The sequence below is a fragment of the Choloepus didactylus genome, chromosome 1 (genome assembly GCF_015220235.1).
Source record: "Choloepus didactylus isolate mChoDid1 chromosome 1, mChoDid1.pri, whole genome shotgun sequence".
Lineage (NCBI taxonomy): Eukaryota > Metazoa > Chordata > Mammalia > Pilosa > Megalonychidae > Choloepus > Choloepus didactylus.
The window spans coordinates 194,122,601-194,147,158 of NC_051307.1; the positions used below are offsets into that span (position 1 = coordinate 194,122,601).

Genomic DNA, 24,558 nt, shown 5'->3' on the forward strand with positions numbered 1-24,558 from the left:
AGGCAAGGGTGCAAAGCCCACTCAGTGGCGAAAGAACACTCTCTTCAATAAATAAGTGATGGGAAAACTGGATATCCACTTGCAAAACAATGAATGTGAACCCCCATCTCATACCATATACAAAAAATAATTCAGAATGTATCAAAGACTTAAATATAGGAGCCAAAACCATAAAACTGTTAGGAGATAGGGAAAAAACTTCAGGACATTTTATTAGGTGATGGATTGTCAGATATGACACAAAAACCATGAGCAACAAAGAAAAAAACACATTACATTGGACTCCATCAAAATTAAATACTTTTCTGCATCAAAGGACATTATCAAGAAAGTGAGAAGATAAACTATAGAATGGGAGAAAATAATTACTAATTATGTATCAAATAAAGGTTTATTATTTGTAATATATAAAGAACTACAACTCAACAATAAAAAGACAACTCAATTGAAAATTAGGCAAAACTTGACAGACATTGCTCCAAAAAAGTTATACAAATGTCCAATAAGCACATGAAAAGATGGTCAACATCATTAGCCATCAGGGAAATGCAAATGAAAACCACAATGAGGTACTACTTCACACCAACTAGGATATCATTTTTTAAAAAACATAAAATAATGAGTGCTGACAAAGACATGGAGAAATAGGAACAACTGTGCTTTCCTGGTGCAAATGTAAAATGTTGTAGATGTTGCGGAAAATAGTCTGATGTATCTTCAAAAAGTTAAACTCAGAAATACCAATTACCCAGCAAGCCCACTTCTAAGAATATACCTAAAAGAACTGAAAGCAGGGACTTGAACAGTTATGTATACACCAGTGTTCGTAGCAGCATTATTCACAATAGCCAAAATATGGAAACAACCAAACTGTCCATCAATAAATAAATGGATAAACAAAATGTGGTGTATACATACAATGGAATATTATTCAACCATAAAAAGGAATGAGGTTCTTATATAACATGGGTGGACCTTGAAGACATCATGTTGAGTGAAATAAGGATACATATTGTATGATTCCACTCATATGAGATATCTAGAATATGCAAATCTACAGAAACAGAAAGGAGAGTAGAGGTGGGAGTGGAATGGGGAATTACTGCTTAATGAGCAGAGAGTTTCTGTTTCTGGTGATGAAAAGTTTGGGGAATGGAAAGGTGGTGATGGTAGAACAACACTGTAAAAGTAATGAATGCCAGTGAATTTTACAAATAAAATGGTGAAATTTTTTTTGAAAAATTTTAAATTTTGAAATTTATGTTACACTTATTTTACCACAATTTAAAAAAAAACTAAGCCACTCACAAAAGAAGGCAAACATCAGACTATTCATTAACTGACATCCTTACTTTTTTCCTATACAAGAAAGACTCTGAATAGGTGTTAAAAATTAAATGGGGGGGGGGTGACATCATCAACAGGGCAATGTAAGACATCCCCTGGAAAAGTATCCCCCCAGAATCAACTAATAAAAGGAAAATTCATACTTGCTTGAAACTCTGGAGGACAATAGAAACAGGAGAAGGATTCCACAAATGCTGAATCAAAGAAAAAGAAAAATAATCTTCAAAATCAGGTAGGAGATTTCCATCTTAGACCTGCCAGTCTGGACCCTTCCACCTCACTCAGTCCCAAGCAATTAGGAGTCACACAAAGGTAGCACAGCCAGGGTCCCCCAGCCTGCAGATGCAGACCACACAGCAACACACAGCAGCAACTTAGAACCCACAAATACCCAGGTAATGGGATCTAAGTCCTCAAAGAAGCAGCACAGAACACAAGAGACTGACAAGTGCCACACACAGAAGTGTCCCCCGGTAAGAGACCACAGCAAAATTGTTGGCAACAGATGCATACACTCAATTCAGTCTGTTTGCCGGATCACCTATGCAAAATGGGCATTTCTGGATTGACCCCACTTGACTGCCAAGGGATACACTAATGGGAAAGAAACTGGAAAAAGAAATGCCTCACAGAAAAAGAAGGGGGGAACTGGACTCCTGTAAGACAGGATAGGACCAGAAATGAAAAGTGTAAGGAAAAGAGAGCACTGAGTGAGGGAAAGAAATTAAACAAATCCTAGTTGCTGGGGAGAAAATTCTGCACAAACATGAACAGAACAGATCAAGATTCCCAAAGAAGGAACAGAGGAAAGGAATCTTTCTCCTGGAGGTGAAACAATAACACAGAAAGTGCGATCTTAAAATTGTACCGCATATCCAGGGCAAGAATCAGATGAAGAAGAGCTGAGAAAATCTAATCAGTTAAACTCAGGCTACACTAAAGGTCCATAATAAGTTGGACCAAGCATCAAATAGGTGCCTTAACACAAAGCCAACCAATAATAAAACACTAGAAGAGAAGGAGAAACAGACCTTCAGTGTTAACACATCAAAATAATCACATGCCCAGACAACAAAAAATCGCGAGGCATACTAAGTAACAGGAAGATATGGACAAGTCAAGTGAACAAATGAAAACTTCAGAGGAGACAAGGAATTTGGAACTACTAATCAAAAAAGTTCCAACATATCTCCTAAATCAATTCAAAGAGATGTAGAAAAATACTGATAGAGAGCAAAAGGATATTAAGAAGACAATGTGTGAGCATAAAGAAGATTTGAAAGTTTAAAAAAAAAAGAAATTATGGGGATGAAAGGCACAATAATGAATATTAAAAATACACTAGAGGAAACAGTAGCTGTAAGCAGGCAGAAAAAAGAACCAAGAACAAGAAGACATGACAATTGAAATTACACATTCAGAAAAACACATGAAGAAAAGAAAGGAAAAGCTGAGCAGTGTCTCAAGGATTTGAGTGAGAGCATGAAGCCCAAAAACATACACATCATGGGTACCCCAGAAGAAGAGAAGAGAAAAGGGGCAGAAAGAATATTTGAAGAGATAATGGCCAAAAATTTCCCACCTCTTTTGAAAGACATAAACATACATATCCAAGAAGAACATAATACACACAGAATTAAACCCTAATATACGTATTCTGAGACACATACTAATCAGAATGTCAAATGACAAATGAGAATTCTGAAAACATCAAGAGAAAAGCAATTTGTCACATACAAGAGATCCTTAATAAGACTAAGTACCAAATTTCTCATCAGAAACATGGAGGTGAGAAGGCAGTGGTACGATATATTTAATGTACTCAAAGAGAAAAACTTCGAGCCCAAAATCCTTTATCTAGGAAAACTATTCTTCAAAGATAGAGAGTTTAAAATATACACAAATAAAAACAAACTCAACAAAAGACCTGCCCTACAAGAATTACTAAAGGGAGTTCTGCAGGCAGAAAGGAAAGACAGGAGACACTGGCTTGCAGTAATGTGAACAAACGAAGAGCATCAGTAAAGATAACTAAAGGGTAAATGCAAAACCCAATAGTATTGTATTCTCAATAAACAACTCTACTCTTTAATTCCTATATGTCAGCATACAACTGAACAAGAAAAAAATTATATTTTCTGATAATGAAAATGCAAAATGTAAAGAGGTAATATGGGACAAAAACAACATTAAGAAGGGAAACAGAGGAATATGGGACCAGGGAACATGTATGCTATTGAAGCTAACTCAGTATCTTTCCAAATTAGAGGTTATAGATGGAGGTTGTATATACAAACCACAGGATAACCACAAAGAAATTTTTTAAAATATATAGAGAAACAGAAATGAGAAAAGGAACAGTCAGAAGCATCACAAAAGATCAAGTATACAGGAAAGGAGGTTGCATAAAGAAAAAGGCAAAAAAAAAAAAAAGATATGATACATAAAAATCAATGAACAAAATGAAGTAAAAGTATTCCCTTTACAGTAATACACTGAATGTTAATGCATTAAACACACCAATCAAATGAAACACATTGGCAGAATGGGTAAAATTTTTTGTTGTTATTACAAGAAACTCACCCTGGACCCAAAGGCACAAACAGGTTGAAAAGAAAGATGAACAAAGATATTCCATGAAAATAGTAATTCAAAAAGCTGGAGTAGCTAAATTACAATGCACAAAATAGACTTTAAGTAAAAGCTGTTACAGGAGATAAGGAAGAACACTATATGTTAATAAAAGAACCAATCTACAAAGAAGAAATAACAATTACCAATATCCATACACCTAAGCACGGTGCCCCAAATTACTTGAGGCAAACACTGGCAAAACTGAAGAAACAGACACGTCTGCAACAACAGTTGGAAACATCAATAAACCACTCTCTTCAATAGGTAGAACACCTAGACAGACGATCAATAAGGAAACAGAGAACTTGAACAATATGGTAAAAGAACTAGACCTAAGAGACATATACTGAACACTGCACCCGAAAACAGCAAGATATACATTCTTCTCAAGCGCACACGGTTACCTCTCCAGGAGGGTCACAAAACAAGGCTCAATAAATTTAAAAACATTGAAATTATACATAGCACCATCTCTGACCACAATGGAATGAAGCTGGACATCAGTAACAACTGGAGAACTGGAAAATTCACAAATACATGAAGGTTATACAACAGATTCAGAATCAGTGGGTCAAAAAAGAAATTGCAAGATACATCAGTAAATATCTTGAAACTAATGAAAATGAGAACACAGCATATCAAAACTTGTGGGATGCAGCAAAAGTAGTGCTGAAAGGGAAATTTTATATCCCTAAATGCCTACATTAAAAAAGAAGAAAGAGCTAAAATCAAGGCACTAATGGCACACCTGAAGGAATCAGAAAAAGAAGAGTAAAGTAATCCCAGGGCAAGCAGAAAGAAAGAAATAACAAATATCAGATCAGAAATAAATGAAACTGGGAATGGAGAAACAATAGAGAGAATTAACAAAACCAAAAGTTGGCTCTTTGAGAGGTTCAATAAAATTGACAACCCTTTGCTAGATTGACAAAGAAAAAAAAGGGAGAAGAGGCAAATAAAAACAATCAGAAACAAGAGAGGGAACGTTACTATCGATAGCACAGAAATAAAAAGGATCATAAGAAGATACTATAAACAACTGTATGCCAACAAATTGGACAACTTAAATAAAATGGATATATTCCTAAAAACACACAATCAACCTACAACGACTCTAAAAGAAACAGAAGACCTCAACCAATTACAAGAGATTGATTCACACTTCAAAAACCTCCCAACAAAAAATTTCTGGACCAGAAGGCTTCTCAGGTGAATTCTACCGATCATTCCAAGAAGAAATCATACCAATCCTGCTCAAATCTTCCAAAAACTTGGAAGAGTAGGGAATACTACCTAACTCATTCTATGAAGTCAACTTCTTCCTAATACCAAAACTGGATAAAGGTACTACAAGAAAAGAAAATCACAGACCAATCCCTCTAATGAATACAGATGCAAAAATCCTCAAAAAAATACCTGCAAATCAAATTCAAAAGCATTTTAAAAGAATTAAACACCATGACTGAGTGGGTTTTATCCCAGGTATGCCAACATGGTTGAACACAAGAAAACCAAGTAATGTAATACACCATTTACCAACAAAATGAAGGGGGATATCCATATGATTATCTCGAATGAATTTGACGAAGGAAAAGGAATTTGACAAAATCCAGCATCCTTTCTTGAAAAATAAATAAATAAAACACTTCAAAAGGTAAGAATCAAAGGAAACTTCCTCAACATGATAAAGGGCATATATGAAAAACCCACAGCTAACATTGTAATCAATGGTGAAAGACTGAAAGCTTTCCCTCTAAGATCCGGAACAAGACCAGGATGCCCACTGTCACCACTGTTATTCAACATTGTGTTAGAAGTTCTACCTACAGCAATTAGGCAAGAAAAAGAAACAAAAGACATCCAATTGGAAAGGAAGAAGTAAAACTTTCACTATTTGCTGCTGACAAGATCCTATGTATAGAAAGTCCCCAAAAATCTACAATAAAACTACTAGAGCTAATAAACGACTTTAGCAAAGTGGCAGGATACAAGATCAACACACAAAAATCAGGAGTGTTTCTATATGCTAGTAATGAGCAAGTAGATGAACCCTCATGCACAAACTAGGAATATGCATGTCGGCCCCAATCTGGCTGGTGGTAGCTTGACAAGTCATCATCCCAGAACTTGCCCTGGGTGTTGAAGGTGGCTATAGAGCTCTCCTACGGAAGAGCAGTCAAGTCACACTGCCTAGGGTAAGCGATTGTTGCTGTATAGGACTTCCGGTGCAATGCCAGTGACTATGAGGAAACTTATCTATGGAGAAGGGGACATTTGTATCCTTGTAAATGTCTGAATTCCTATGGTCATATGTGCATGCTCAAGATAAAGCTACATGAACAGAAAAGATCAGGGAGTCCCCTAAGATTTGGCCTGGAGCTATACTCTAAACACTGTATGATAGGCCCTGAAGAAAAGTACTTGGAGATTTAAGTCTGCAAAGACAGGGAGAGGTGTTTTCACTTTTTTCCTTAGATATTTTAAGTCCTGTCTGCTTACTCCCTGAGACAAAACAATATTGAAATTAGGTCAATTAATAACTCTACAATGACCTCTAAGTGTGCAAGTGAAAGGAAGAATCAAGGGTCTGTCGCTTTAAAGCAAAAGCTGAAAATGACTAACCTTAGTGAAAAACGCACATGGAAAGCAAAGATGGGTTGAAAGCTAGGCCTCTTGTGCCAAACAGTTAACCAAGTTATGAATACAAAAGAAAAGTTCTTGAAGGAAAATAAATGCTACCCTAGAGAACATGCAGATGTTAAAAAAGCAAAACGGCCTTTTTACTAATATGGAGAAAGTTTTAGTGGTCTGAATAGAAGGTCAAACCAGCCACAACATTCCCTAAAGCTGAAGCCTAATCCAGAAAAAGGCTTTAACTCTTCAATTCTAAGATGATGGAAAGAGGTAAGGAAGCTGCAAAAGAGAAGTCTGAAGCTAGCAGAGGTTGATTCATGAAGTTTAAGAAAAGTGGCGGTCTCCATTAACTTAAAAGGGCAAGGTGAAACAGCAAGTGCTGATGGAGAAGCTGCAGCAACTTATCCAGAAGGTAAATGATAAAGGTGGCTACAAAAACAACAGATTCTCAATGTAGACGAAAACAGCCTTCTATTGGAAAAAGATGCCATCAAGGACTTGCATAGCTAGAGAGAGGAGCGGTCAATGCCTGGCTTCAAAGGACAGGCGATCTCTCTTATTAGGGGGGCTAATGAAGCTGGCAACTTTAAGTTGAAACCAGTGCTCATTTACCACCCTGAAAATCCTAGGGCCCCTAAGAATTATGCTAAAACCCTACCCCCTACATAGGACATGACTCCCATGGGCGTAAATCTCCCTGACAACGTGGGACATGACTTCCGGGGATGAACCTGGACCCGGCATCATGGGATTGAGAACATCTTCTTGACCGAAAGGGGGACGAGAAATGAAACAAGATAAAGTTTCATGGTTGAGAGATTTCAAATAGAGTTGAGAGGTCATTCTGGAGGTTATTCTTATACGTTATATAGATACATCTTCTTAGTTTTCAGTGTATTAGAATGGCTAGAAGGAAATACCTGAAACTGTTGAACTGCAACCCAGTAGCCTTGATTTCTGAAGACAACTGTATAACTTACACGTTACGACTGTATGAATAGATGAGTAGAAAAAAGGGAACAAAAAGTAAATGAATAATAGAGGCAATGGAGGATGGGATGTTTTAGGTGTTCTTTACTTGTATTTTTATTCTTATTTTTATTTTTTTTTTTTTTTAGAGTAGTGAAAATGTTCAAAAATTGATTTTGGTCATGAATGCACAACTATATGATATTACTGTGAACAATTTATTGTACTCTGTAGATGACTGTAGGGTATGTTAATATATCTCAATAAAACTGAATTTTTAAAAAAAACTGATGAAGTCATCATAATGCTGACTCTGGAAATGTGACAGATGATTGTCACAATTGTTCTACTTCTTATTGATGTTTTGCCATCTAAAGTAAGAATGAATCTAGTATTTTAATTGAAAGGTATTTGACTAAAAGAAAAAAAAACAAAACAAAACAAACAAAAAAAAACCTTATGCCTTTTGGACAGTCCAGGCAAATTTTGTTAGGAGCAAGTAAGCTTAGAAAAACAGTTCTTCTATCAAAAACATCCCAATCCTTAAATATTGTTAAGATGTCAATTCTACCAAAAGCAATTTATAGATTCAATGCAATCCCAATCAAAATTCCAACAGCCTTCTTTGTAGAAATGCAAAAGCTAATTATCAAATTTGCATGGAAGGGACAAATATTCTATGATCTTATTGATATGAAATAATTAGAATAAGCAAACTCATAAAGTCAGAATCTAGAATAAAGGTTACCAGGGGCCATGGTGGGGATAGGGAAGGGGGTGGCTAATGCTTTAATTATACAGAGTTTCTATTTGGGTTGACTATAAAGTTTTGGTAATGGACGGTGATAATGGTAGAGCAACATTGTGAAAGTCATTGACACCACTGAATTATATCTGGTGGATGTGGTTAAAAGGAGAAATTTTAGGTTGTATTTATGTTACTGGAATAAAAATTTAAAAAAACACTCAGGACTGTACAAAACAAACCATGAACCTTATTGTAAACGATGGTCTATAGTTAATAGAACAATTATAAAAATGTTCTTTCATGAATTGTATGTATTTTATGCATGATTTTCCTGTAAACCCACTTCTCTAATAAATTTTTTAATCAAAAAATAAAATAGATTTAAAAAAGAATTATGCTAAATCCATTCTGCCTGTGCTCTAGAAATGGAACAACAAAGCATGGATGACAGCACATCTGTTTACAAAATGGTTTACTGAATATTTTAAGCCCACTGTTCACACCTACTACTCAGAAAAAAAGATGCCTTTCAAAATATGACTGTTCATTGACAATGTACCTGGTCACCCAAGAGCTCTGATGGAGATGTACAACAAGATTCATGTTGTTTTCATGCCTGTAACACAACATCCATTCTGCAGCCTATGGATCAAGGAGTAATCTCAAATTGCAAGTCTTCTTATTTAAGAAATACATTTTGTAAGGCTATAGCAGACATACATAGTGATTCCTCTGATGGATCTGGGAAAAATCAATTGAAAACTTTCTGGAAAGAATTCACCATTCTAGATGCGATTAAGAACATTCTTGATTCATGGGAGAGGGTCAAAATATCAACATTTACAAGAGTTTGGAAGAAGTTTATTCCAACCCATGTGGATGACTTTGAGGGGTTCAACACTTCAGTGGAGGAAGTTACTGCAGATGTGGTGGAAATAGCAAGAGAAGTAGAATTAGAACTGGAGCCTGAAAATGTGACTGAATTGCTGCAATCTCATAAAATCTGAGCGGATGAGGAGTTGCTTCTTATGGATGAGCAAAAAAAAGTGATTTCTTGAGATGGAATCTATTCGTGGTGAAGATGCTGAGAACAACTGCTGAAATGACAATGACTTTAGCATATTATATCAGCTTAGTTGATAAAGCAGCAGCCAGGGCTGAGAGGATTGACTCCAATTTTGAAAGAAGTTCTACTGTGGGTAAACTGCTATCAAACAGCATCACATGCTACAGAGAAATCTTTGGTGAAATGAAGAATTGATCGACGAGGCAAACTTCACTGCCGTCTAATTTTAAGAAATTGCCCAAGTCACCCCTACCCTTTAGCAACCACCACCCTGATAATTCAGCAGCCACTGATATCAAGGCAAGATCCTCCATCAGTCATTAGGGAAATGCAAATCAAAACCATGAGATACCACTTCACATCCACTAAGATGACCAAATAAAGAAGACAGATAATAACAAGTATTGACAAGAATGTGGAGAAATTAGAACCCTTATACATTGCTGGTGGGAATGTAAAATGGTGCAGCCACTTTGGAAAACAGTCTGGCAGTTCCTCAAAAGGTTAAAGACAGGATTACCATATGAGCCAGCAATTCCCCTCCTAGGTATATACTCAAGAGAAATGAAAAAGTATGTCCACACAAAAACTTGCACGTGACTTTTCATAGTAGCATAATGCACAATAGTCCCAAAGTGGAAACAACCCAAATATCCATCAACTTATCGATGGACAAACAAACTGTGGTATATCTGGTATATTCCCTCTTGGAACCCAGACACTATGCTGTGAGGAAGCACAAGCAGCCTGAAAAGGCCAACGAGGAAAGCAACCAAGGCTTCAGCCCACAGCTTCAGTTGGGTTTGCAGCCAACACCTCGCACCAACTCGTCAGTCATGGGAATGAACCCTCATGAAGGTTTATTCTCCGACCCCAAGTGAAACTTCCCCAGCTAACCCTGTGTGGAGCAGAGATGACCAACTTCATTGAGCCTTGGCCAATCACAAATTTGTGAAAAAAATGAATTATTGTTCCTGTTTCAGCCACTATATTTGGAGCTGATTTGTTACCCAGCAATACATAAATGCAACACAACTTAAGTATATAAGGAAAAGAGGAAAATTTTCTAGGTACAAAGGTTCATAATTTTATAAACACAGAAATGCCTAAGAATAAGTGATGAGGTCTATTACTGTATTTCTTCTTGATGTAGTGTTATGTGGACATTAATAAAAATATTGCAAAAACAAAACAACACATTTAGGATGAACTTAACAAATATCAAAAATAAAAGAAACTAAGTATGTGATTTATTGTAAGACAATCACACTCTAAGACCCTTAAGAAAGTGATTACAGACTTCAAATATCAATCTAACTTCCTAAAACCATCTTGTGCCAAAATAATCTCTCATTTAGTCATTTTTAAAGAAATGAGCTATCAGTAATGACTTTGGCTCCCTACAACAAATTGCCCAGAGCTTCATATTTAATCTTAAGCATGTGCACCAAACATCCGGAACAGTATTAATCTTATAAAAATCAAGGAGGCAAGATCATGGGCTCCCGGCAGAGATTTAGTGCCAAACACGAAAAATCAAAACTACCTTAAGAAAACCAAAAATGACCTCAGGTCTCTTCAGTTTGCAATCCACAATGTATTAAGCTTTGATTTAAATGCATCTTCTCATACACCTCAGCACACATTAATATTGCACATCAGAGAAAGAGAAGCTGTTTAGGTCTATAACTCAAATCAGAGCACAATGAGTTCATGTTCAACACTCAAGGCCAGGAGCACATAGTACTCGGCAGTGATTTCTCATCATAAGACAGGGGCATGGACATTTCCATCCTGACAAAGATGATAGGATGATATATTTAAAACATTAGGAATATAAGTGTCCAAAACAAAGTTTCCATCACAAATAAAATGTTAATGTTTAGCAAAATTAAGCAAAAGCATAAAATGATCCCTAAAGTACTCAGAAAAACAAAACTATTAGATGATGAAGTAGAAAAATTCAATATTATCTCTTGCAAAACTCAAGGGGTAAAATTGATCTGCTCCAACAACCTGTCACAGTTAAAAATCAGTGAGTACAGCCTGGCCATCAACTGATAATAGCCTCAAGGAAAAACAATGAGAAATGCATGTGGAAAACAACACTGACATTATTTTGCTATTTAATATTGATGGAAACTAAAATTGTACTGATTAAACCTAAAATTGTTTTGGATTACACTTTCCTTAAAGAACGTTAGCCAAGTGCCCAGGAAAATAGCTTTTATAGAACACGTTTGTCAATGTAGACAAACTAGAAAATAGTACCACAATACAAATATAATCTAATATGTATAAATTAATTTCCAGATTTAAATGCATGATTAGCAACCAGTGACTCTGGGAGGAAAAAAAACTGAGTGGACTCAGAATTCAAATTTTTTAAAAATCTACATGCATGAGATTTCATCGTGATCTCCCATGACACTTCTACGGTTTCCTTATCATTAACCAGTGTGCCACTGGGTCAAAACACTAAAGTCACAAAAGAACTCGAAGCACTTACTTTAGTCTAACTAGGCTGCTGAACAAAATTGGATAACAGCTGCTGTCAAAATTAATAGGAAAGCAAAACATTAACAAGGCAGTATCTCTAGTTAATATCAATAACATTCAAGGACGCTGTCTTACCAATGATCATGAACAAGCCCACCTGTGAAACATGATATGGCTTTAAAAATTAATGTTTATATCTTTAAGCGACCCTCAAAGCCAATTATATGAAATTCAAAGTATTACAAATTATCCAGCTTCAAATACATTCAAGGTCACAGACCCTTAGGGAAAAAATAACTGAGGCAGATGAGTGAATCCACGTAACTTGCACGAGTTAATGTGAGTTTTCTAAGCTCAATTAACTGAAATATAGCAAAGTACAGTTCCAGAAGTTTTACAGGCTTTCAATATCCTAATGTCAATAACCTGGCACTGAGTTGTGTTTTTCATGTAACCTCTTTTTTTTTTAAGCCACACCTGTGATTTATTTACAGCGCAGTCTACTAGTTTATTATACTTTTCATATGCTTTCCCCCTTCTCCTTCCAATCATCTACACATACATATTTTTGAAAGTTGAACTACTAAAAAGTATTTTTAATTGACTTTGATATCTCCAAACTAAATAGGTATGCCTAAAGTCATCTGTGAAGACCTACCTATACTTTCAAGAATATTAAGAGAAAACTTAAAAGGATAACATTTTTTAGGTCTTTTACATGTAATAATACTTCAACTAAGAACACAAGCCGGTACAAGAGAAACTAACTTACTTCACAGACTCCCTAGCAGGTCTAAATCACACTCTGACAAACTTTGGCAATCATAAAATACCACATTACAGATCTGCCAGAATATTTCCACTAAGATTGCGCTAGTTTGAAGTGTTCTGTACCCCAGAAAAGGCCATATTCTTTCAATCCATTCCTGTGGGAGCAGACCTATTGAGGGTGGGACCTTTTGTTTAGGTTATTTCAACCAAGATGTGACTCACCTAATTTAAGGTGAATCTTAATCCTTTACTGGAGGCTTTCATGAGGATAAAAGACAGAAAAAAGCTTTCTCTTTAAGCATCTGTGGGTTCTCACTTAGCTTCTCTAGGGCAAACTCTGGGCTTCATCTCTTAGCTAAGCATCTCCAAACATCTTTCTGTCTGTCTCACCAAGTATCTGGGTCTGTGGTGGCTTTAAGCATTCTCTCTCTCCCCCTGAGCTCTCTGAAGGACTCTAGGAAACTAATTACAACCCACCTTGAATGGGTGGGGTCACATTTCCATGGAAATAATCTAATCAAAAGGTCCCACCCACAATTAGGTGGGTCACATCTCCATGGAAACAACTTAATCAAAAGATCCCACCCACAAAAGGTCTGCCTTCACAAGAGTAGATTAAAAGAATATAGTCTTTTATGGGGTACATAACATTCAAACCAGCACAGCTCTTCAAAGCAAAACACCATGACAAAGTTCAGCTTAAACACCGGGAATTAATTCGCTTACAGTTTTGAGGCCAAGAAAATGTCCAAATCGAGAGATCATCAAGGTGATGCTTTCCTCCCCAAAACAGGCTGCCAGTGATAATTGGCTCGTCTGACACATAGCAAGGGACATGGCAGTGTCTGCTGGTCTCTCCCTTCTCTTCCAGGTTTCATTGATTACAGCATCTTGTTTCTGTGGCCTTCTCCTTTTTGCCTGAATTTCACCCTCTTACAAAGGACTCCAATAATAGGATTAAGACCATCCCGAATGAAGCAGACCACACCTTAACAGAAGTAACCTCATCAAAAGGTCCTGCTTACAATGGGTCCACACCCACAGGAATGGATTAAGTTTAAAAACATGTTTTTGGGGGTACATATAGCTTCAAACCACCACACCATCTGACCTCTAAAAGACTGATAACTAAAGCAAAAAAAAGATGGAGTTGTGACCCACCTCAGTCAGAATGGGTCTTGATCCTATTATTGGAATCCTTTATAAAAGGATGAAATTCAGACAGAGTTTACCCTAGAGGATTAATTATGTTCATGCAAAAGGATTTTACCATAAGAATTTCTAATTATGGAAAAATATTGGAAATTCTTAAATGTCCAATAGTGAACAGTTGGAATAAAACGGGATAGCCTCATTTGATGGAATGTCATAATGCCTATAAAACTGATATTGAAGAGTTGTCTTAATTTCCTTAGACAGAATTCCTAACCCATCAGTGAAAAGGAAAAAAATGGGTTACCAGACAATGTACACTTGATCCAATTTCTGTAAAAAGACTCTAACAGCAAGTGTATGTGTTAGCAGGGGAGGTGAGAAGGGTGTGTGTATATATGTGTAGTGTACAAAACAGACATGAACTTGAAAGGATATATATCAAAAATTTTATAGAGATTATCTCAGGGAGGTAAGCTTTTAATTTAGTCTGCTGTGTTCATATACTCTGAATTTTCTATTCTGAACATGTAAAACCAAAAATTCATAAAAGTTTTAAATACAATCTGACAAAAATGAAACTAAATTAGCATTGGCTACTTTATATTCTTAGATACTATGATTGAGGGAAATTCTAACGAATTCTAATGACCTCATCCAGTATCTTTCTCCCTAATGAACGGGAAATATCAATGAACTCGCAAACTCCTCAAGACCCAGGCTGTTCCAGTTTGCTAATGCTGCCATGATGCAAAATACCAGAAATGGATTGGCTTTTATAAAGGGGGTTTATTTGGTTACAAAGTTACAGTCTTAAGGCCATAAAGTGTCCAAGGTAAGGCATCAACAATACGGCACCTTCACCGAAGGAAGGCCAATAGCATCTGGAAAACCTCTGTTAGACAGGAAGGTACGTGGCTGGCATCTGCTGATCCTGCATTGTGTGTCAGCTCCTCTCTCAGCTCCTGTGCATTCTTCAAAATGTTTTTCTTGGGGCATTTTGTCCTCTTAGCTTCTCCGGAGCAAAAGTCTGCTTTCCATGGTCATCTTCAAAATATCTAAGTTGCTCTCCAAAATGTCACTGACAGCTGCACTGAGTTCCTTCAGTTTGTCAGCTTTTATATGGCTCCAGTGATTCAATTCAGACCCACCCTGAATGGGTGGGGTAACATCTGTATGGAAATTATCCAATCAAAGGTCTTGCCCACAGCTGACTGAGTGATCTCCATGGAAACACTCAATCAACAGGTTCCAACCTAATCAACACTAATATGTCTGCCCCCATAAGATTGCATCAAAGAACATGGTGGTTTGGGGGACAAAATGTATCCAAACCAGCACACAGACCTTGAAGATCAAATATTTGCAGGACATACTAACAAGTTGGAAGAACCAGAAAAATAAAACTGCAAAGGAAACTGGAAAAACAAATTTATAGGGCAAAGATTAGTAAATAAACATGCATCCACAAAGTTTTCTCTTACCCCTGGGTCAGACCATCCAGAAGTCTCTTGTTCAATATGGTATTTAAGCATGTCCAATATGGATTCAAGCATCTTAATTGTGAAAAAGTAATTAATTCCCTACATGTAGCAATGATTCAAGAATTACATATAAAGTGCTATCTACCCATGTTTCAAAAAGTTTCCCTGTTAAGTATCTGGGGAAAAAATTTTTTTAAACAGTTTGCCACTTTTTGTTTTTCCCCAATGTCTTCAATCACTGGAATAAGCAGAAGACGTGATGATTCTAACTCAAGAGAGTCCCCTCTCACCACGGCTGTGATCACTTACTTCTTACATCACAGCGTATGGAACTAACACTGGCTTTGGATTCTACCATTTAGCACATATATAGGCAGGTGGATCATTATAAAGATGACACAAAATAAATAGAGTACCCAAGAGTTGACTGAGAACCCCAACTGCTGCCCTTTGGCATCCACTATTGTGTTCTTACTGAGGCCACACATCCTCCACCAATGACTGAGCATGTAGAGGCTATTAATGTCAGCCATTTCCTCTGATGGGTGAATTTGGTTCAACAACTCCCCATAGGCCTGCCCAAAACTTTTTCAAGACCATGCTGCAATCCAAGACTTCCTACCCAATTCTCTTTTTCTTTCCTCTCCTTCACAGTCGTTAGCTCCTACCTGTTCCTCCCTTATATTATTCACAGATATCTCCCCCAATAAATCTCTTTCACATTTAGATAGATAGATAGATAGTACCCATGATCAAATGGCTACAGGATAATGGCCATCTAATTACAGTGATACCCAAGTAGCTAACACAATTGGCCAGGTGGAATGAACACATTGATTTAATATATTAATATCCATTCACGAAAATGAGCTCATTTCAGAAGGGAATAGTACCATAATGCCAACTAGTTAAAATGACTTCGAGATGAAAACCTGGCTACAGTTACATATTTAAAATGGAAGATCAGAATAATTAATCACTAGCTGCAAATAATCATGACATAAAGTGGGCCACTAATTAAATAATCATAAACTCTAAGTTCTGTTGTAAAAGAAACATAGTTGGTTAAATTACAATTAAACTGTACTCTCATCATCTGCCTTTCTAGCAAAGAATCTAACAATATTTAAGCAGAGCCTTAAAAACGTGTATAACATTAGTAGGAATCAATTTGAGGTGCATACGAAGATGTATGTAGCAGGATATTCACTGCACCGGGGTTATTAGGAACCAAAAAATGGGAGGCAAACAGCTCATGTAGCAGGATATTCACTGCACCGGGGTTATCAGGAACCAAAAATTGGGAGGCAAACAGCTCAACAGCAGAGGGAGGGTTAGACAAATTATTGTAGCTCCACAAAATGGAAACTTACTTAACGATTTTGTAAAAATAATATATTCTTGAGGAATATTTAAAGACATAGTAGCATATGCATGAAAACAGCAAGAGAATTCTAATTATTTTGATCTTAATTTTGTAAACATGTGCATAGCATACAGACCCACATAGATAAAAGACTAAAAAGAGATAAACCAACATATTAAAAATAATTATCTCTGAGTAGTAAAATTATAGCTGACTTTATTTCTTCTTAAGATTCTTCTATATTTTCAACAGTGAACAGTGATTTTTTTCTTTAATTGAAAAGGAACAGGATGGCTTCTTTCAGGGACTGAATTTCACTCAAGACCACGGTATACAGGTGCCAGTTCCCCAAAGGAAAGAACAAGGGCAGTTCTTTTCACCCTGTCCAATAGGAAGCAATAAATCTCGTATAGAAAACCTCTGCTGAGCAATAATAAGGTTGGCATAACCTTCCCCATAGGCACACACACATAGACAAACACATGCACTTTTCTCTTTCTCTAAGTGAAAATATAACAATGGCCTCAGAGTCAAAACCGCTTACGAAGGCCAATATCACCTTCCTGCCTGACCCAGCCCTTGCCAACATCCCAGTCTATTCCCATGCCCTTCCTCTTTCTTGTTCTACTCCAGCTCTGCTGGCCTTCCTTCTCTTCCCAGATCTCCCTAGTATGTCCCATAACTCAGGAAAACAAAACTACCAAGTTCTTCTCTAGAGCTTCACAGGGCTGATGTTCCCCCAGCTGATGGCATCTGGCTCCACCCCTCCCTGCACACTGCCCCTAGCGGAACCTCTATCACATCACCCTGTTGTAAGTTCTTCACAGCACTAATACCATCTGAAACTATTTTGTTTACTTCCTTGTTTAGTGCTGGCCCCTTGCCCCTCTTTGAGTTCTGAGACATCAAAGACCCAGTCAGGTGCTCTTAATCACACCTGTATCTCCAGGGCTTGATGTAGAACAGCGGCTCAGAGTAGCTGTTACAGAAAAAGGAAAGTGTGATGTCCCCAAATGAGTCCTGGTTTGTATGTTGAATGCTAGAAAACTGCATAAAATTTCATTTCTGAAAAAAATTAATAATAATTAAATGACAGCCCTGCTCACTCACCCCAAACTGGTTTGGAAGCTCCAAGAAAGGGAGAATTTTTTTCTTCATATAAAAGTTAAGATTATGGATTTTGGAATCAGTCAGACCTGCACTGGGATTTTTCAGCTCTAGTACTTACATCCTCCATGAAGCTGATGCACTAAATCAATTACTCAACATATTAAACCTCATCTGTGAAAGACTCGTGGTTGCAAATCACAAAGGGTCTGGCCCATAGTAAAGTTAAATAAATAGTAATTATTAAAAAAAATAACCTTGCATTTTAAATGTAAATTTATTACATATCATTGAGCTCCCATGGTCCCTTTAAAAATTAAAAGATAAAATAGAGCAGTTGCATTTCCCTCTATTCCTCCTGCTAAGTACAACTAAAAACCCTGGCTTTTCTTTTTGCCTAATATATCCCAGACTGGGTGCTGGAAAAGCCAGGGACCTGAAAATGCCAACAGGGGTAGAGGGAGGGAGGAAGGGAAGGAAGGGTAGGGAAGGAAAAGGAAGGGAAGGGAAGGAAAGGAAATGAAATGAAAAACAAGCACTCTCAAGCCACAGGACCAAGGAAGGGGCAGCCTGGCAAGACAGAAAACCTTTAAACAACAGTTGCAATACTCAAGGCAAGCACCATGGAAAACCACAGCCACAACCCCACCCCTATCACCTAAGAGCAAGAGGGGAGCCTAGATGTCCACCCTCACATGGCTGTAATGAGACACACACCCCAACCCCATGTCCCAGCAGGATGGCATGAGAAAAGACCAAGTGGGGAGCTGGGGCTTTCACCTCCACCAGGCAGTAACAGCAGAGACCCTGCGGAAAAGCTGGAACTCCACCCAAACTCAGCAGTAATGAGGTGCCATTCCCTCTCCCTGCTGGGATGTTATTGGAGAATGCAGAGTGGGAAGCCTGCACTTCACCGTCTTCTCCCAGTAACGAGGCCCCCACGTGCCCTACACATTGCCTGTGGAGACAACGGGAGGAACCCCTCCACCTCCCAATCAGTATGGTGTCAGAGACCCAGAGGAAAGCTTGAACTCCTGCCCCTGCCCAGAAGTCATGAGGCACTCTTCCATCCGGGGGTGTCAAGAGAGCTCGATGGGGAGCCTGGACTTCCACTCCCAGCAGCAAGGAAACACCCTTCCTGTCATGCCAGTTTTGTATCAGAGAAGGCCTATTAAAACAGAAGATTAAATAAAATCTAGGGCCTCGTAACACAATACCCAACACATCCAGGATACAATTAAAAAATCACTTATCAGACAAAGAACACAGAAAATCTCAACTCAAATAAGAAAAGACAATGAATAAATACCAACACCAAAGTGACACAGATATTGAGATTATCTGACAAGAATTTTAAGGCAGCCATCAGAAAAGATACCTCAACAGGCAATTACAAACACACTTGGTACAGATGAAAACTAGAAAGAGACAAGGCATAAAGAAGAACCAAGAGAAATCTTAGAACTAAAAAATAAAACAACCAAAATAAATCCAATAAATAGACTGGAAAAGAGAATGGAGAAAACAGAAAAAAAATCAATAAACTTAATGATAGAATAAAAATTATCCAATCTAAAGTACAGAGAGAAAATAGACTGGCAAAATATAAGCAGAGCTTCAGGGACTTGTAGAACTATAACAAAAAATCCAGCATTTCGGTCACTGGAGCCTCAGCAGGATAAGGGAAAGACGGCAGACCTGAAAAAGTATTTGAAGAAATAATTACTGAAAAGTTTCCAAAGCTGGAAAAAGACATAAATCTAAAGACTCAAGAAACTGAGTGAACCCAAAACAGGATAAACACAAAGAAAACTATGCCAAGACACATCATATTAAACTTCTAAAAACTAAAGGCAGAAAATTCTTGAAAGCAGAGAGAAACAACTTAAATAAAGGGGAAACACAATTCAAGTGACAGTGGATTCTCATCTAAATCTACAGAGTACAGGAAGAAGTATCACAACATTTTTCAAATGCTCAAAGAAAAATCTGCCAACTCAGTATTCTATAGCTCACAAAAATATCCTTCAAGTAATGAAGGAGAAATCAAGACATTCTCATAATGTAGAAAACTACAAGAATTTGTCACCAGAACACCAACCCTAAAAGAAAGGGTAAAGGAAGTACTCTAAAGAGAAAAGAAATGATAAAGGAATCTTAGAGCATCAGAAAGAAAGAAAGAACAAGGAAAAGAGTACAAATAGGGTAAATAAAATAGCCTTTTTCTCTTGAGATTTCTTCATTTTGTTTGATAGTTAAAGAAAAACTAACTTTTTTATGTAATTATCATCGCATGTAAGGAAGTATTTAAGGAGGTATTTAAGGCAATTATAAAATACATGTGGTAGCACGAGACAAAAAAAAAATAGTGTTGCTACAGTTTACTCAAATTGGAATGAACAGGAAAAAGTTATGCATGTATAATGTAATACCTAGAACAACCACTTGAAAACCTATACAAAGAGACACACTCAAAAGCACTATAGAAAAATCAAAATGAATTTTTAAAATGTTCACATAACCCACAGGAAGGCAGGAAAAAAGTAAAGAGAAAAGTTACACAGGGGAAACAAAATACAAAATGGCAAACTTAAGCTCTAATATATCAATAACTACATTAAATGAAAATGGACTAAATTCACCAATTAAAAGACAAAGACTGCGAAGTATGTATTTTAAATGCCCAACTATATGATTTGTAATAGCCAAAAACTGGAAAAAACATAATGTCCCTCAATAAATAGGTGAATAGATAAACAGTAGTATATCCATACCACGGAATACTACTCAACAATTAAAAAGAAAAATTTTTGATACATACATCTTGGGTAGATTTCAAGAGCATTGTGCTGGGGGTAAAAAAAAAAGCCCATCACAAAAGATCCACATACTGTACGGCTTCATTTATACGGCATTCTTGAAAATGTAAAATTATGGAGCTGGAAAACAAATTAGTGGTTGCAGGAGTTAGGGAAGGTGGGAGGGAGGATGACTATAAAGGAGTAGTAAAAGAAAGATCTTTATGGCAATGGGAAGTTTTGTATCTTGATTGCATTGCTGGTTACATGAATTTACAAGTGTGATAAAATCGCACAGAATTCTACATACACTTTATGTCTACGTCAGTTTCCTAGTTTTGATGTTGCACTCTGGTTATATAAGATGTAACCATTGGAGGAAGCTTGGTAAAGGGTATATGGGACCTTCTCTATACACTTTTTGCAACTTCCTGTGACTCTACAATTATTTTATATTTTAAAATTCTAAATAAGTATTTAGGCAACAATTCAGTACTAGTTATAGACAGTGACTAAAGGAGACAAAATGGCTTACTCAACAGTTACTTAAAAGTACCAATACTAATCAAAGTCAAAAAGTAACTTACGTTTCTCTACACTTGATGGTATATGCATTTATTTTATTAAAATGCATAAAATAGCAGTTATACATCATAAAACATTAGCAAAATCATATTAGTTAATGCACCTTATGTTTCCGTCTTTGTGAAATTTCACATTTGAAACTAAACAAATCTGTGCCTGAGTGAGGGTGTAAAAAACAAACTCTGCTAAAATTCTCAGATTCTCTTACCACAACTTGTAAAACAAAATTACTCAAGGGGTATTTTTTCTAAAACAATGATGATAACATTTAATGACCTGAAAAATTTAATACCATAAACTAGATACACAGATTGTAAAAAAAAAAAAAAAAAATCCTTTCCCTTAGGCTCAAAATTCTTGGTAGAATCTAAATCAGACCAATTAGAGTAAACACAAGAAATAATCTCTAATTGTATCTCACAGATCAAGCCTACTGAATAAAGTTGGCAGTTATTCATAATAATTATTGAAATTTTAACTAATTTTATTATAAAAAACAAAATTTAATGTGTTACATTTAGTGCAACAGAACCATGGCAAACAATGAATTTAAGTGGTCCCATTCCATGCTTCTGAGAGCGTTGGCTTCACTATGTTCTACAGAACTCCAATTTGAAAGACGCCCTCCCCCCAAAACCAAGGATAACTGGTTCCATACATGGTTTTAAAATGCTACACACTGTATTCCCGTCATGAAGATTCACAATAGACATGAGTATATTTAAAACTGGAAGAAAGTGTGCAATTGAAGTTACTTCATCTTTGACCCAATGTTTCCCAACTCATATATAATCATGGTTTGCTTTTCTCATCTGCTAACACCTTACTGAGGCTAATATCCTAAGGTAGGGCTTTTTAACCTTAAAGTTCAAGCAAATCACCTGAAGATTTTGTTAAAAGGTAGATTCTGATTCAACAGATCTGGGGTGAAGTCTGAGATTCTACATTTCTAACAAACTCCTAGGTGAAGCCAATTCTGCTGGTCCAGGGATCATTCCTTAGCAAGGGGCTAACAAAGACACTTTGAGAAAGACTATTATAGAGACCTGCTTATACCTATACCATTTTGTGATATAAATTTAATACTTATTAATTCTGTATATATCTGAGGAATAGAAGGGGACTAAGTTAAAAACAGGGAAAAGGGGGCTTCAAAGGTGATCTGGATTGGCAGAGTGTTAAACAGAGAAAGGAATAACACTGGGTCAAGCCTTCCCTCGGCTGCTGCTCAAGTTGCCTGATTCTTCTGAGAAAGCTAAGGCCACGTTGCCGTGAGACCCTCACTTCACCACGCCCAGCAGCCACCTGCCCAACGTTCACAGGCACCACGGCCTCTGTCCCGGAGCTCACTTGCATCTACTCAGCCCTCACCCTCCACAATGATGAGGTCACCAACACGGAGGATAAGATCAAGGCCCTCATTAAAGCAGCTGCTGTAAATGCTGAAACTTTCTGGCCTGGCTTGTTTGCAAAGGCCTTGGCCAACATCAACATCAGGAGCTTCATCTGCAATGTAGGGGCTGGGGGACCTGCCCTAGCAGCAGGCACTGCCCCAGTGGGAGATCCTGCCCCCTCCACTACTGCCACCCTACCTGAGGAGAAGAAAGTGGAAGCAAATAGAGAAGAATATGACGAGTCTAATGATGGGATGGGCTCTGGTCTTTTTCACTAGACTCCTTTAGTAACATGTTCAATAAAAAGCTGAACTCTTTAAAACAAAAAAAAAACCTGAGTCAGAATAAGCAGAGACTATGAAAGGACCTCTCCCTAAGAAAAGCAAAGGGAGATAAGTGGAGGCTGAGGTCGATGAAATACTAGCACATAGGAAGAAATAAATACTAACACATAGGAAAGACTCAAGATTTATAATTTTTCATTACTAAAATAGGGACTGGTAGGCAGACGCTGTTTACTGGATTTCTGTTTTAATCACTAAAAGCTCTTATAATGTCTTCAGATGAATGCTCTGTAGTACAAAAGTTTGGCTGAGTTCAAAAAGGCCCCTTGGGAGGAAAAACAAATTCTACAGAGATGACATTACTTGGTGAACTACTAAAATAATAGGAGGAAAACAAAATTTTTTTTTCATAGAGTTATAAGGTGAAATCTAGGTCAAACCTTTTCTTGGATAAGTCTTTGAAGATGAATCCCACAGGACAACATGGCAGTGAATAAGGTCAACATGTACTGCTGAACTTTGCAGATGGCAGAGGCCAGGGAGGTTATGACTGAGTTCAGTCCCACCTTCTCAATAACATTCTGGAAGGCAGCAGGAGAATGGCGAGTGATTCTACACAAGGCCTGTGGAGAAAGGAGAACGGATCTGTCAGAAACGTCCAAATGCATTAACTACGCTCCCAAAAGATGACATATGCTTCTGTGGAAAGGAGTAGAAGGTGCTCATCTTGCTCCTCCACAGCTTATTTTGGTACAAGAGAAGTTGGGAAATTTCAACACATTTAAAAATAAAACAATAATCCAGCAGTCCATGAAATTAAAGTTGTTTTAAAGCACTGGATATTATTACAATAATCCTTTAAATTAATGAATTCATGAGTCTATGTAGAAATTCTTCCTTTTAAGTAATAGAAAGCATTATTAGGTATCTTCTTTGTAGCGATGCTGAGCTAAGTGCTAGAAAAATAGTCATCAAATTAATACCCAACATTTAGTGAGTGTTTATTATGTGAGATGCACTGCAGGAGAGTATCTGAGGATTATCTCATTTATTCCTCCTGACAACACGTAAGAATGGCATTATTATTATCTCCGTTTTATAGATGATATGTTTCCACTGAAACCTGGAACCTACCACACAGGTTCCAACTCTGCTGAGCAGAACAGACTGCCTTGGAGATGACAGATAAGAACCAAAATAACAATAAAGTGGAACTAAAGTTATTTCCCATGTGTCCTCATTCCTTACTGATATGTTTCCCTCGAGGAAACCACAGGGAGAGAGGTTGGCTATGGTTTAAGGTGAGATTCAGGCATTCTCTGGTCCTCTGGCCTTTACTCCATCTCAGAATCTTCTAAGAGAACCCAAGTGTCTAAAATATTATACCAAAGGAGTTATTTTCAGAACTACTCAGATAGGAGCAGCATTGGTCAGCCTAAAAAACTCATCGGTAAAGAAAAGTGGGTCCATATCATCAAACTATTCTGGAAAATGGGTAAAGACAAAATTTTCCTAATTTTATGAGTCTTAGATAACATAGTAACTACATCTGAAAAACATAATACACAGTACATAAGAGAAAAACACAGACCTAACTCATGTACAAACATAAATAAAATATTCTAAACAAAACTTCAGTAAATTGAATCACTTATCAGTTCTTTTACTTTTTTCTTTTCTTCTTCCTTGTATGTGTGTGTGTGCCTATTACTTTCTGGAT

General features: G+C 37.0%; 2 protein-coding genes across 5 annotated transcripts in view; one reads left to right on the top strand and one right to left on the bottom strand.

Moving 5' to 3' along the window:
- The window catches only part of ULK4 (unc-51 like kinase 4), a 703,242-nt gene that overhangs the window by 529,173 nt on the left and 149,511 nt on the right, over positions 1–24,558 (bottom strand). For 3 of the 4 annotated variants that reach the window (XM_037847819.1, XM_037847812.1, XM_037847832.1), the window contains exon 21: positions 23,279–23,461. In XM_037847819.1, the coding sequence (XP_037703747.1) occupies positions 23,279–23,461 (183 nt within the window). The remainder of the gene's footprint in view (positions 1–23,278; positions 23,462–24,558) is intronic. The other variant, XM_037847826.1, reaches the window with a different exon arrangement.
- Positions 10,067–22,832, top strand: LOC119510147 (60S acidic ribosomal protein P1-like). Its single transcript, XM_037804298.1, has 2 exons — positions 10,067–10,256; positions 22,459–22,832. Exons 1-2 carry the CDS (start codon positions 10,067–10,069, stop codon positions 22,830–22,832), a joined length of 564 nt encoding a protein of 187 aa, XP_037660226.1.